This window comes from Melospiza melodia, chromosome 18 (genome assembly GCF_035770615.1).
Source record: "Melospiza melodia melodia isolate bMelMel2 chromosome 18, bMelMel2.pri, whole genome shotgun sequence".
Classification (NCBI taxonomy): Eukaryota; Metazoa; Chordata; class Aves; order Passeriformes; family Passerellidae; genus Melospiza; species Melospiza melodia.
The window spans coordinates 4,353,861-4,365,873 of record NC_086211.1 but is presented as its reverse complement, the minus strand read 5'-3'; the positions used below and the strand labels follow the sequence as shown (position 1 = coordinate 4,365,873).

At 46.2% G+C, this 12,013-nt stretch overlaps 1 protein-coding gene across 2 annotated transcripts in view; it reads right to left on the bottom strand.

Moving 5' to 3' along the window:
* The window catches only part of TTYH3 (tweety family member 3), a 74,837-nt gene that overhangs the window by 6,579 nt on the left and 56,245 nt on the right, over positions 1-12,013 (bottom strand). The window contains exons 8-14 of one of the 2 annotated variants that reach the window (XM_063171750.1): positions 11,948-12,003; positions 10,577-10,669; positions 10,367-10,459; positions 9,512-9,648; positions 7,469-7,645; positions 6,489-6,564; positions 4,353-4,454 (exon numbers count right to left, since the gene is read on the bottom strand). In XM_063171750.1, coding sequence (XP_063027820.1) covers positions 4,374-4,454; positions 6,489-6,564; positions 7,469-7,645; positions 9,512-9,648; positions 10,367-10,459; positions 10,577-10,669; positions 11,948-12,003 — 713 coding nt within the window. In that variant the 3' untranslated portion in view covers positions 4,353-4,373. The remainder of the gene's footprint in view (positions 1-4,352; positions 4,455-6,488; positions 6,565-7,468; positions 7,646-9,511; positions 9,649-10,366; positions 10,460-10,576; positions 10,670-11,947; positions 12,004-12,013) is intronic. The other variant, XM_063171751.1, reaches the window with a different exon arrangement.

The window sequence follows — 12,013 nt, the reverse complement described above, 5'->3', positions numbered from 1 at the left end:
CAGACATTTCATTCCTCTTTTTATACCCTCTGGAGCCTGAATAATTCTATAATATCCACAGCTCACTTCCCAAGAGTGCTCTTCAGCATTCTGACTTTTTATCACCTCTTAAACCAAACCACATAAAATAGCCAGTTAAGCTGGCAGAGACAACTGAAAGGCAGTTCCACACCAGGAGGTGTGATTTATCTTGCCCACTGGGAAAGAACATTATGAGGCATCTTTAGGCTCTCAAAAGCTCAGCTGTCCATGGGGGTTTTCAGAGAATTAACAGTATTTTATCAGTTTTCCTTCAAAGACTGACCTGGCTTGAACCTCTGCACAATAGAAGAGAGAAACTGCTCCTCTGGCAGAGCTGATCCCAGCAGCACAAGATGAAGACACCTGTGGCTTACTTGCACACTCAGCTTTTTGTGTCTTCCATAATTGGAAAACTTTTTTTCAGAATATGGATCTTAATATAAAACTCTGGCCCAGAAATGGCATCTATATTTAGAAGACAAAGGGTACATCTGTTCTTTCTAAGATGCATTTTTTGTCAGTGAGAGGGCAAAAGATGGAAAATAGCAAGCTGAGCTACTTTGAGGGCAATAATCTATACAGTTTATTAAATGTGATTACTGTTTCAGAAATAAAGTTTAGGGTGTTATTAATACATAGGAGAATAACCCAACAGGCTCAGAGAGGTTTAGAAGTCAAAGAACTTTCTCATAGAGTAAGTAGGGCACATTTCAGGTGGTGGAATGCTGAAATTACCAGCCTAGCCTCATGATAAGAAGAGGGCCTTAGAAGGAAAAATCCATTTGAGTGCTCATTTTCCATTTGCATTCTCTGTAGTGACATGTGATAGGAGATGAGTATGAACAGAGAACTTTTCCAGGTGCTAAAGTTGTGTAAGAAGTATTTAGAAAAAAAAATCTCAGATAATGGAAGGTTATTGTGCATCTTTCTGGACTAGTAGTTGGGTTCAGCACACAACATGCAATATAAACTTTCTTGAAAGCATTAAAATCAAGAGGACCACTTGATGAATTGCATTTCAAAGATGTACAAAGTACACCTATCATGGTGGGAGAAGTTGAAAAGAATTCCCTCCTTCCTCCAAAAAGAAAAGACCCCACAGTTGTTTAAGTGTCACTAACACAAAGTAACCAGGAACACAAGATCTGGAGAGTCAAGCACAGAGCATTTTACATTCAAACCTACCTGCAAATCCACCACAAGGAACAAAACAAGACTCAGAGTAGTCAGAGTTAGGGCTGATGTTCTCTCCTTAACTGAGGATTTTTGCACCTTTGTACCTCTTCCCGGTTCAGTTACTCTTTGTGTTAAGTGTATTTTTAATGACCATGGGAAGTGTGACAGAGCTGGCAGCAGAGAGCCAGCACTCCCCTGTGCACTTGTCACAGCACAGCTCTGTCAGAGTGCCCTGGGCCAGCCTCAGCATCACCCTCCAGGCACCACTGCCCTCTCCACATGCTGAGTCCTTCCTCAAGTCCTTCTCTGCATCCTCTGCTGGGAAGCAGAGGAAAGATGCTGTGGAACACACAGGTCCCAACAGCTGGACAGGCCAGCAGATGAAGATGTATCAGCAGACACTTGGCACTTTTGGATATGAAACCAAACTATATTATCCAGGGTTAAAGTAATTCAGTCTTTAGTTGTTTTTTAAAAAAATCACTATGTCTTGAACTCCTTTAAAAAGTGATTCTAAAGACAGAAAGCAAATCACTATGTCTTTAACTCCTTTAAAAAGTGATTCTAGGCACCTGAGCACAATTCAGACCAAGGAGGGCTTGGACTCCACAGCTGTCAGGTTCACAGTTGCATTTAGTTTCCTTTAAAGAGGAGCTTTCATAGAAGGTTAAAGAACATGCACAATTCAGTCATTCTTCCAGCATGCTCACTGGAAGTACCCATGTGCCTACACACCCTCATTTACCCTTTCCAGAACAGCACAGAGGACAAGTTGCACCCCATACCTCCACCTCACTGTCAGCTTCCCCAGGAAGGGCACCTGAAAGAGTTCTTGTTCCCATTGCTGCTCTCAGTCACTTACCAGCCAGCTCCAACAAACACAGCTGATTGCACACAGGGTTATTTTTGTATTTCTCCAAAGAAAATAAAAGTCTCTGCTTCACATTCAGCCTTGTTGAGGATATACATTTTCATAGGTGTGGTTTGCCAGCACATGTTATTTAGGCACTTAACACACATAGCCTGGGCACAAAGGAATCATTGGCTGCAAAAAAACCCTAATTTTAAGGAATAATCAGTTAGTTTTAGATGCCATGAATTCTATTGACTCCTGTGAAATCCATGAGTACTTCACAGCTAACTAAGCTATGCTGAAAGATCACTTACCATATGAAACCATATGAAACCATGACTGAGTACAAACCATTTACTATTTGTGGTTAAAAACCCACGTGAATTTCTCTTGAGCTCCCCTGACTTTGATTTCCTGCCAGAGCTGTTCAGGTAATGCAATAAAGACCAAAGCTTCTGGATTCAAGTTCTGAAAGGTTGATCTCAAACAGCCAGAGCACAGTAAACACAGAGAGGGTTTGGTGTTATTATGTATGGGAGGTACAAGATGCAGGGAAACAGCTAATTCTAGCCAGTGGGTTCTGAATTCAAAGGGACTTAAGTCTTTCAAGTCAAAAGAACAGAGCTTCTGTTGGTTTTGTTTGTTTTTAAAGCCCTGGAAAGAATGCAGTGCCTTTTCCATAGCCCTTCAGCCAGCCACATGAAGCTCGGGTGGGACCATAGATAAACAGGAGACAGTGCAGACTGGGATCAGGTCATGCTCCAGCCCAGGGATTTCAAGTCTAGAATGAAGGCCCTAGAATTTCCCCACCCTCACCAATATTTTATTTCATGGAACAGATCCATCTAACATTGCTACAATACCACCTACAGGAACAGCAAAGCAGAAAACCCCACCACAAGCTGAGTCCCAGGAGCAGTCTTAGCAAGACTTAAGACTTGGAGAAAGCTGTGAGCCTTTCAAGGGTGCTGGCACCATGCTTCAGACAAGGTTGTTTGCATTCATGCACCATGGCAGAGGCATCAGGACACCCCATCCAGCCCCTCCCCAGGCAGGCAGGCAGAGAGCAAGGAGCAGCAGGGATGCAGACCAAGCACCAAGAGAACAGAAAGGAATCCAGTGCAAGGCTGAGAGAAGTGCCAAGAAGAAGAAGAAGAAGAAGAAGCAGAGAAGAAGGAACAGCAGCAGCTTTATGGATATGTATTTCTGGGAAGAGAATGCAAGATATGACAGCCAAAAGCAAAGGGCTCCCTGTTCCCACTGGAACCAGCACCTTCCTGGCACTGTGTAGTTCCCTTGAAGGAGCACTGTCCTTCAGACCATCTGAGTTGTCTGGTAGTCCTAATCATACACTGTATTTAAGCAAGCTAATAACCCCCCCAAAATGCAGAGTACCTCCTCTTTCCTTGTCATGAGGGAGCAAACATTGGCTGTCTTGGAGAGCACCAGCAACTGCAGCCCATGGGGAATGCAGACAGTGAAATGGCACTAGGAGGGCCCTGCTCACAGAGTCTGTGGGACATGGATGGCATGATTTGGACACACACAGAACAAACAAAACAGTAAAAGGTTTTGAAACAGAATGAAACAGATCTTAGTGATTATATCTGGACTCTTAAGAAAGGTTTTTTCTAAAAATTTGCTCCTTTTTGACCTTAAATGTAAGGATAAAAGGAAAAGCTGCCCACAGATCTGACAGGCAATTAAGTAACTCTTCAGGACAGTTTAAAATTAAAAACCCTACAAATGAGCTACAAGCTTGTGGCAGGTTGGTATTGATGGTTTTGGGTGTTATGGCTACTAAGGACAAGCAGAACAGCAGCAGGGCTCAAGGAGAGCCAAAAGCTGAATTAAGACAACCATTCCTGACTGAAGTGCTGCTAGATTGGTTCTCTTTACTCCTAGAGAATGGCTTCTTGTGATGGGAGAACTTCTGTGCTGCTTTTGAAGTGCAAGGTTATTCCTACATTTGAGCAGCACTCAGCACTTGGTGTTCAAGCTGTTCTGAGGTGTGGAATCCAAGCTGAAGCTGCTGTGAGGTGGCTTTTGTGAGGCATGGGCACCTGCCACCCTCACAAGGCGCACCAGAAGCCTCCAGAAGGTCGATACTGCTCCTTGAGTCTGCACCAGAGCCAAAATCGGATTTTCACTTTCACCCTTGGCAGGAGGGGATGGGGTGGGAGGTGCAGAGGGAAGGAATGTGAAGAAATAAAAGGCACTGGCCTGGGATAAAGAGTGCAGGGATGAGGGGAGCGGTTGGGAGTGGAGAGGGGGTTGAGCAGGGGGACCTTGGGTGCAGTACCTGTTCCATCTGCGGGCGCTGTTACCAGTATGTCCGAGCACTGTCCGAGGGCTTAAGCTGCCAGCTCATATGGCTGCTACTGTCCATGGCAGCCAAATACAACTGTGATGACGCAAGAAAGAGAGAGAAAAAGAGAGTGCAGCCTCAACGTGCATGAAAAACACAGTGCAAGCAAGTGAAACCCTGGTGTGTGCCAGCGACAAGGTGGGCTCTAGCACCCTAAGGGGATATCCCTGTGGCAAGAAGGAGAAATCAGAAGGAATGAGAGAAGGAAAAACACAAACAAACGAACAAAAAGCCAGGAAAAGTAACGGACAAACAATGCAGCAGGATCATCACATCTTAGTTGTCACCATCTGTTCACAGAAAGCTAAATGGAATAGGTCAGCTCTGTCTGCCCACTGGACATAACCTACTTGGATGGTTATCTCCCTCTCCTCCCTCCCAAAAAGAGGCAGGGATGTGTGCATTGGTATTCCCTTTTTGTCTCTCTCCTCCCACAATTTGCTATGAAAAGTTACCATTCCTTCTGCCTCAGTACAGTCTCAGCCACCTGCTATGGAGAGCTGCAAATACAAAAATCCCAGAAAAGCCTTTCCCTGTTGCCTGTCAGTATGAGAATAGAAAGCATTTTTCTTCTCTCCACTGCCTGTCTACTACATCCCTCCAGGAAACACATTCAGCCCATAGCCTGGTTCCTCCTCTCATCTGGGGAGAAACTTCCTTTTCTACAGGTGCAGTGCTGCTCCCTCATCCTCCCCAGCTCCTGCACTTCCCCACTGCCCACACTGATGGCTGCCAACTCAAGTTATTCTGAAGAAAAAAAAACCTTTATCTACTCCCAAACCCCAAGACTCAGATTCCCACTCAGGGCATTGACACAAACAGCTACTGAAGAACCAGGGAATGCCTTGCCTCACTCCAGCCCCGTGGAAGGGGATTTGCTTTCTCTGAAGCAGAAGAGCTGTAGGGCAAGGGGAAGCAGGACATGGAAGGAACATGTGCCCTGGCAGGAGCAGAGGGACAGTGCCCTTCTGGCAGTGCAGCACGTCAGGGACCGTGCTGAGAGCGGATAACGCGACCAGAGCTCGCGATCGGAGCACGGGGCAGGAAACCTCTTTGGGAAGGGTGGAAGAGGTCTGGCCAAGGACAGAGACAAGGATCAACTCTGCACACTTCCACTTCCTCTACAGCAAGATGAGCTGGTCCTCTCGAAGTGAAACCATGAATGGGATGCCCTCATTTCCACCACAATTCCTACTCCTTCAGCCGCCAACCTCCTCTTCCTCCCCTTCCCATCAGTTTGAACCAGGCACCACAGAGTGTGTTTTCTTTACCTACACCTGAAGACTGGTTGGTCATTAGGCATTTTACTACTCATCCTCTGTAATCACACCACCAAGTTAGTGAGCACTGGGATGGCATGTTCTCCAGGTTCTGCTGTAAATCAGGTTTACAGGATCCAGTGAAGGAGGGCAAGATTCATTTAGCTCTTACCCAGCCATGAAGACAAGCCCATGTTTTATCCAGCATACAGAAATGGCTATCAGGCCACTCCAAATACCAAAACCTTCCATGAAAGTTTCTTTTTTTCCTCCATAGGAAATTAAATACAAAAATAGATTTCAAAGAAAGTAAAACAGTTGTGAAAGAAAGATTTAAAAAAAAATCTCAACAAAAAAATAATACAGGTTTCATCCTACCATCTCTTTAGGGCAGATTAAGGAGAGAGGTTCAGCAATAACTCTGAATTTGCAAATTGAACAAGTTTCTTTTTAAACTTGAGGAACCAATGGCACAGATAGCAAGTACACTGCATGCAAGTGAATCATCCTGCTGAAGTCACCCATCACGATACTCATGCACTTCAGTGGTGGCAGGACTGGGCCCATAGGATTACCAGCATTAATTGACTGAGTTTTATTTAGTCTTTTCTTGTGCAATGCCCAAAGCAGCATAGCAGGGTTTTATTCTCCATGGCAGGTGAGACACAGCTTGTCTATTCAAGCTGCTGCCATTTATGGGCCAGATCCTGTATTTGGCTGCACAATCAGCTGCCTTGGGAGTACACAGGAGTGGCAAATGTGTATTTCCCAAAGCTGCTGAAGCAGAGAAGAGCAGTAAAGAGAGACTTACTGAGGGAGGTGGGGACTCCCGGCCAATGAGCGGGGTATTCTCGCAACGGGGGTTCTGGAAATTTGCATTCTGGCTCCTAGGAAAGGAAGACACACATGGTAACGGGGCATTTGCCATGCTTCTCTGGGGAGGGTCTCTGGTGGGGACACAGGGCAGAGCATCCTCACCCCCAGAACTACTGTGTCAGGTCAGTCTCCTTCAAAGCTTTTCTTACAGGCCAGATGGATCCCCTTTTTCAGATAAGGGCATAAAGCTATCATAATTTTCCTCAGATTGAGCACTATTTTTACATTCTTACTCAGAAGGGCCCACAATGAATCACATCAAGTGATTTAAAAATAGGGCCTTGTGAAAATCTGCCTCCCTGCAGCACCAGAACTGCCAAGTGGCAGAAATGGAGATAAAATGAGGACAACGTCTAAGGGGATAAACAAAATGATGTGGCAGCCCAAAAAAAGATGGGCCCTGATGGTAGTCCAAATGTAATCAGGGTTAGGCACTTCTGGAGAAAGCTCTGAAGATCCCACCTGGACTAGGTAGCTCCAAACTACAACAGATGTCAGAGGTGCCTGCAAATACTACAGAAAGAGAGAGCCCACAGGTTTTTTCTTGGCTCTCAGTATTTTAGGAGGCTTCTGGCAAGACTGCTCTGTATGAAGAATTAAGTCTTCTGGTGATCAGAATCACTGTGTAATAAGAAGCCCAGACAACACCTTCCCACTTCTTTTCTTTAGACATTTTCCTGAGTCCTGGAGCACAGAGCTGTTCACATTTTGGAGCATGCTGTCTAACCAAACTCCTCCTAGTGCAGCACTATTCCCTTCTCCCATTAGATGCCAATCAGAAAACAAAATCCTTCAAAGATGCCAATCAGAAAACAAAATCCTTCACTGCTTTTTACCTCTAGGTCAGAAGTGCAGCACTGGAGCCAACAGGGATGAGGAGGGAGCCCTGTGGAGAGGCTTCCCTGGCATACTCACATGTACTCCGTGACGGGAGCATTGCTGACTGTGTGTGCTGCTGCAGGGATGCTGGTCTCACTGCCATAACTACTGCCACAGCTGTACAGGCTGGGCATGTGCACTCTGTACAGATTATCGTGTGTCTGCCTGCTCCCTTGAGCAGTTGATTCTTCTTCCCCATCATCATCTGAGCCTCTGCAAGAAGGAGAAAAAGTTCCTCCTAGAACCCTACAGTGACCCCACGTGTGGGGTTTGCAGGAAACCATGGCAATCCTAGGAGCCTCCCAGTCATCTTCCACATCCTCCACGCTGGTGCCCGTTTGGGATGGCTCAGGGTGGCAGCGTGAAGCACAGCCCACAGCACAGTGACTCAGCCCTCCCACTGATCCCATCTGGAGGTGCACACTGCGTGATCCCCTCCAGCCTCCCTGCAGGCTCCTCAGCATGGCTCTGCAGCTGCCCAGCTGTACAACCAGAGGATGGGTACACATCCCATAATGTACAGTGCTGAAAAACCCCACAGACAACAAAGAGGAGAGGCAGTGGGGATGTAGTGCCATGCACCCCACAGAAACATCCTTCAAAACTGCAATCTGTGTCCTTCCATTTCCTGTAGACAGGTCCAAAGAGCTCTAAAGGATAAACCTCTGTAGACTTCTCTCAAGTCCCATTCTGGTGGCAAAGGGTCTGCTTCAGCTTCTAGCAAAACCACAGAAGTCTTTACAGAGACTAAGTTGCAAAATTTGTGTCTAAAGGCTTTATCTTCTCAAAAATGCCAGGATCTAAATCAATGGAGAGCAGAACTGTTTGCCAGTTGGTTCCCTCTGCCTTCCCATTCTCTTGCCCTTCCTACATAATACACACTGCTATTTCAACTCCCTAATTAGGGGGTGGAGCACCATGGTCTGAAATATATTTAATCTGTGCTTAAAGCTAGTGAAAGGTTCTCCACAGCATGGCCATCACCAGAACCTCCCAAACATCACCTGCAGCTTCTGCACCACACGGTGGCACTGAAGATCGAGGGATTGCAGCCTGCACAGTCCCTCACAGGCAATAAACCACGACATCCTCCACTTCCCAGGGGGAGCCTGGGGCACCAGTGGTGCTCCACGGAATGCAGAGGGAGCCCCTCAGCTCACAGCAGCAGCCTGAGCCTGCTGGGGCTGGCAGGGCAGGGGCCCACAGGGGAGGCAGCACAGGAGATGCCACCAAACCTTTCTCCTTCCAACAGCCTGCTCTTAGTGGTAAGGGCTCTGCAGCTGTGAAAAAGGTGAGGACACAGACATAGTCTCAGGGGCAGTTCTGACATCTCCTAAAGCCACTTCTGTGGCTGGGCCAGCTCTGGCTCCCTGCTGTTGTTCAGGGCCTTCTGTTTTTCCACAAAAATCAGGACCACAGAAGAGAGTTTCCTGCAGCCTCTTGCTGTTCTGCAAGAGTAGAAAACTCAATGGCATTTTAACAGCTGCCTGTGGTGCAGCAGCCAGCCAGTAAAGCAAAGGTTTGCTAAAGACTTACTGATTAATCTGGTTATCATCATTAATACCAGCTCCAATTTGCAATGCCTCACCTGCCCATGTTGTTGACAAAGAAACAGTTCCTGGTTTCTGTTATCTACGCAAGTCAGTCACCTCAGCATGAGCAAAGCTACAAAGGCAAGTGTAAACTGCTTCTTATTCCAATTCTCTTCCCCACAGTAGAACAAATGCCTCAAGATAATGTAAGAGAGTAAGAATTTTATATAGAGAGCAATAGTTCAAGCATTACCTCTATGTTACAGCTATAATCATTCATCTGACTTGACTCACAGTCCTGCAGTGTACTGAATGCTCTGCACACAGAGTATTCCAGTGCAATAAGGTTCAGATGTTAGTATCAACCACAGCCAGAGCAAAACACAACCTTTCTTTTTCTGTTAGACCTCTGCTTATAAAGCCTCATCCCTCTCACCCCTGGGATCATGTGGGAATGAGCTCCATATGCTCATGGGCCCAAATCCAGCAGCCAGGCTTCACTGGGAAAGAGCTCCACAGTGCTACAGGATCTCAACCCTCTCTGTACCTCTTCTGCTGCCAAGTGTGTGGGACGCTGCAGACAATGGAGCTGAACATGAGGGCTGTGACAAAGGAGAAGAGAACCAGGTAGATGAGGCCTTCCACTCCATCATAGCAGAATCCTGTCAGAGCCTGGATGTAATCCTGCAGAGGCAAAGGAGCAGAGTTTCTGGATCACTGCAGAGTTATCATTGAGCTCTTACTCAAAAGCCCTTCTCCAGATTACACTCTCTGAAACAACTTAGAGACATCACACTCCCTTTTCTAGAGCATATTTCTATTTTAATTTCAGGGACTCAAGTGTTTTTCATAAATGATCCAACCCTTGCTTCCCCTCACAAATACCAGCTTGGATTTACACATAGAAATATTTTCAACCGCCCACAGTAAGACTTTAAGAGGAGGAAAAATAAACAGCCAAGGCAAACTTATCCACCCAACTGAAGATATAATATTTTTCATTATGCCTTTCAACTCCCTCACAGTGTCCCATGCCCAAGAACAGAACCATGAACTGTCTGTGTCTCTGCCTTTAGAGGGGCAGTGAGGACAACAGCAAGGCTGTGCTACACTGCTCTGAGGCACTGCACTCCATGGCAAAGGCAAAAAGTTATTTGTTATACTCAAAAAACCTGAAAGCCTCTATGGCTGCAGCTTGTAGATGTGTGAAGGCATGTTATCTACCTTCCTGTGTTGAACTTTAAACTCAAAGCTAGCTTGATCCAAATTCTCATTCCCCTTTCTGCTATTATCAATAAGTGAAAAGTTGTAAACTTCTACCAGAGTTTTGGAACTCCAAACTAACACAGGCTCTACACTCCCTTTGCTCTTCCTTAGCTCAAGCCCAGCTACCCAAACTCACCAAGTGCAGACTCCTACAGTCTACCAAAGCTGTCAGCTGCTGCAAGTTGATCTCTGTGGAGTTCAAAACCTCCTGGATCCGAGTAAGATACTCCTGTAATCAACACACCAGTGATTAGTGCAAGCGAATGCCCAGCAGGAGCTGATCCTGGGCTCTGTACAAAGCTGAGGGAAGTCCCAAAGGCCAGGGAGAGCAAACCTGAGGAGTTACCTTGGAGGTGGGGTGCTCTTTGCTTGCTGACCTCATCAGCTCCAACACATCGTCCTGCATTTCCACCAGAGCCTTGTGACTTCCTGACAGCTTCTATTCAACACAAAACATGCAATGTTTCAGCAGCTGAGGCACATGGACCAACAGATCTCCTGGGAAAAGACTGAAATCCTATTTCCCAAATACTGAAGCATCATCTCTATGAATGGTACTGGTTAAAGATGTCCCAGCTGACATGAGTGCAGCTGCAACAGGGTTAAGTTTGACCTTTAGCAAACTGGAAGAAGTACAGACAGAGAGAAGAGGAGAAGGGAAGAGCCAAAAGGAAAAAAAAATCCAAAAAACACAAACCCACAAACAAAGAACAAAATACATATACAAAAAATGTACACACAGCTGGGGCTGGCTCTAGGACAGAAGGGAATGAGAAAGAAAAGACACAAAGCACTCAATTTCTCACCACAGAACACAGCTGGATTTTTTCACTAAATCAGATGGATGAAAAACACATAATGTTAACAGTGGAAATTGTTTGTTTTAGGGTGCAGCCTTCACATCCCCTTAAAGCACCATGAGAATTTCACATGCAATAGCATGTCAGGGAGTACACAGAGCAACCAGAAATGCAACAGATGGCAGAGGTGCAACAAACCACAGCCCCAAGTGTTCTTACCCCACCCTTTAAAACAGAGGAAGACAAGATTTTTTAAAAATCCTAAATATAAACGGGGAAGCAGCTGGTGTCTGCCAAATGGTGGGTGGTGTGGGCTTGTTCTGGCCTCTGATGCACAGAGCAAAGTTTGGAATGGGCCCAGGTGCTCTTCTTCTGCCCCCACACAAAAGAATAATGACTCACATTTATACTTTAGGATAAATCCCTTGGATGTTCAAAGGTTTGTAAGAGGCATCTGTGGAAAGCACTCTTTCACCCACAGAAGCAACTGCATTTTGGGAGTGGAGTGTTGGCACTGTTTAACCCAAAAGAACCTTAAAGAAGAGATTCAAAGCAGGAATGACAGTTTCCCAACCTGGCATTAATTGTGGTGCTGCTCTTTAGACAAGTGCCTGGCAAACAGAGGTACCACCAACAAAGCCATGGCTCTCACCACATTACAGACAGGCCCTTCTAAGGGGTGTCCTGATCTGAAGCTGTGCAGGTGATGATGATGAAGTTGGAAAAACCTCCTCCCTAAATCACAGTGCCACCTCCTGCACAGCTGGGAAGCAGCTGCCAAAGCTTTACCAGCAGCCAGAGCACTCCCTAAAGCAAACACCCTGTACCTGGCTGCATGCTGCACCTGAGCACTTCCCCTGCACCCTGCAGGGTGAGGAGAGGCAGGGCTGGACGGAGTTTGGGGTGCTCACACTCACCTGCTGGAAGGGGTTGGGGTAGCCAGCACTACAGGTCATGTAATAGCGGAGAGTCTCTGGAAGACA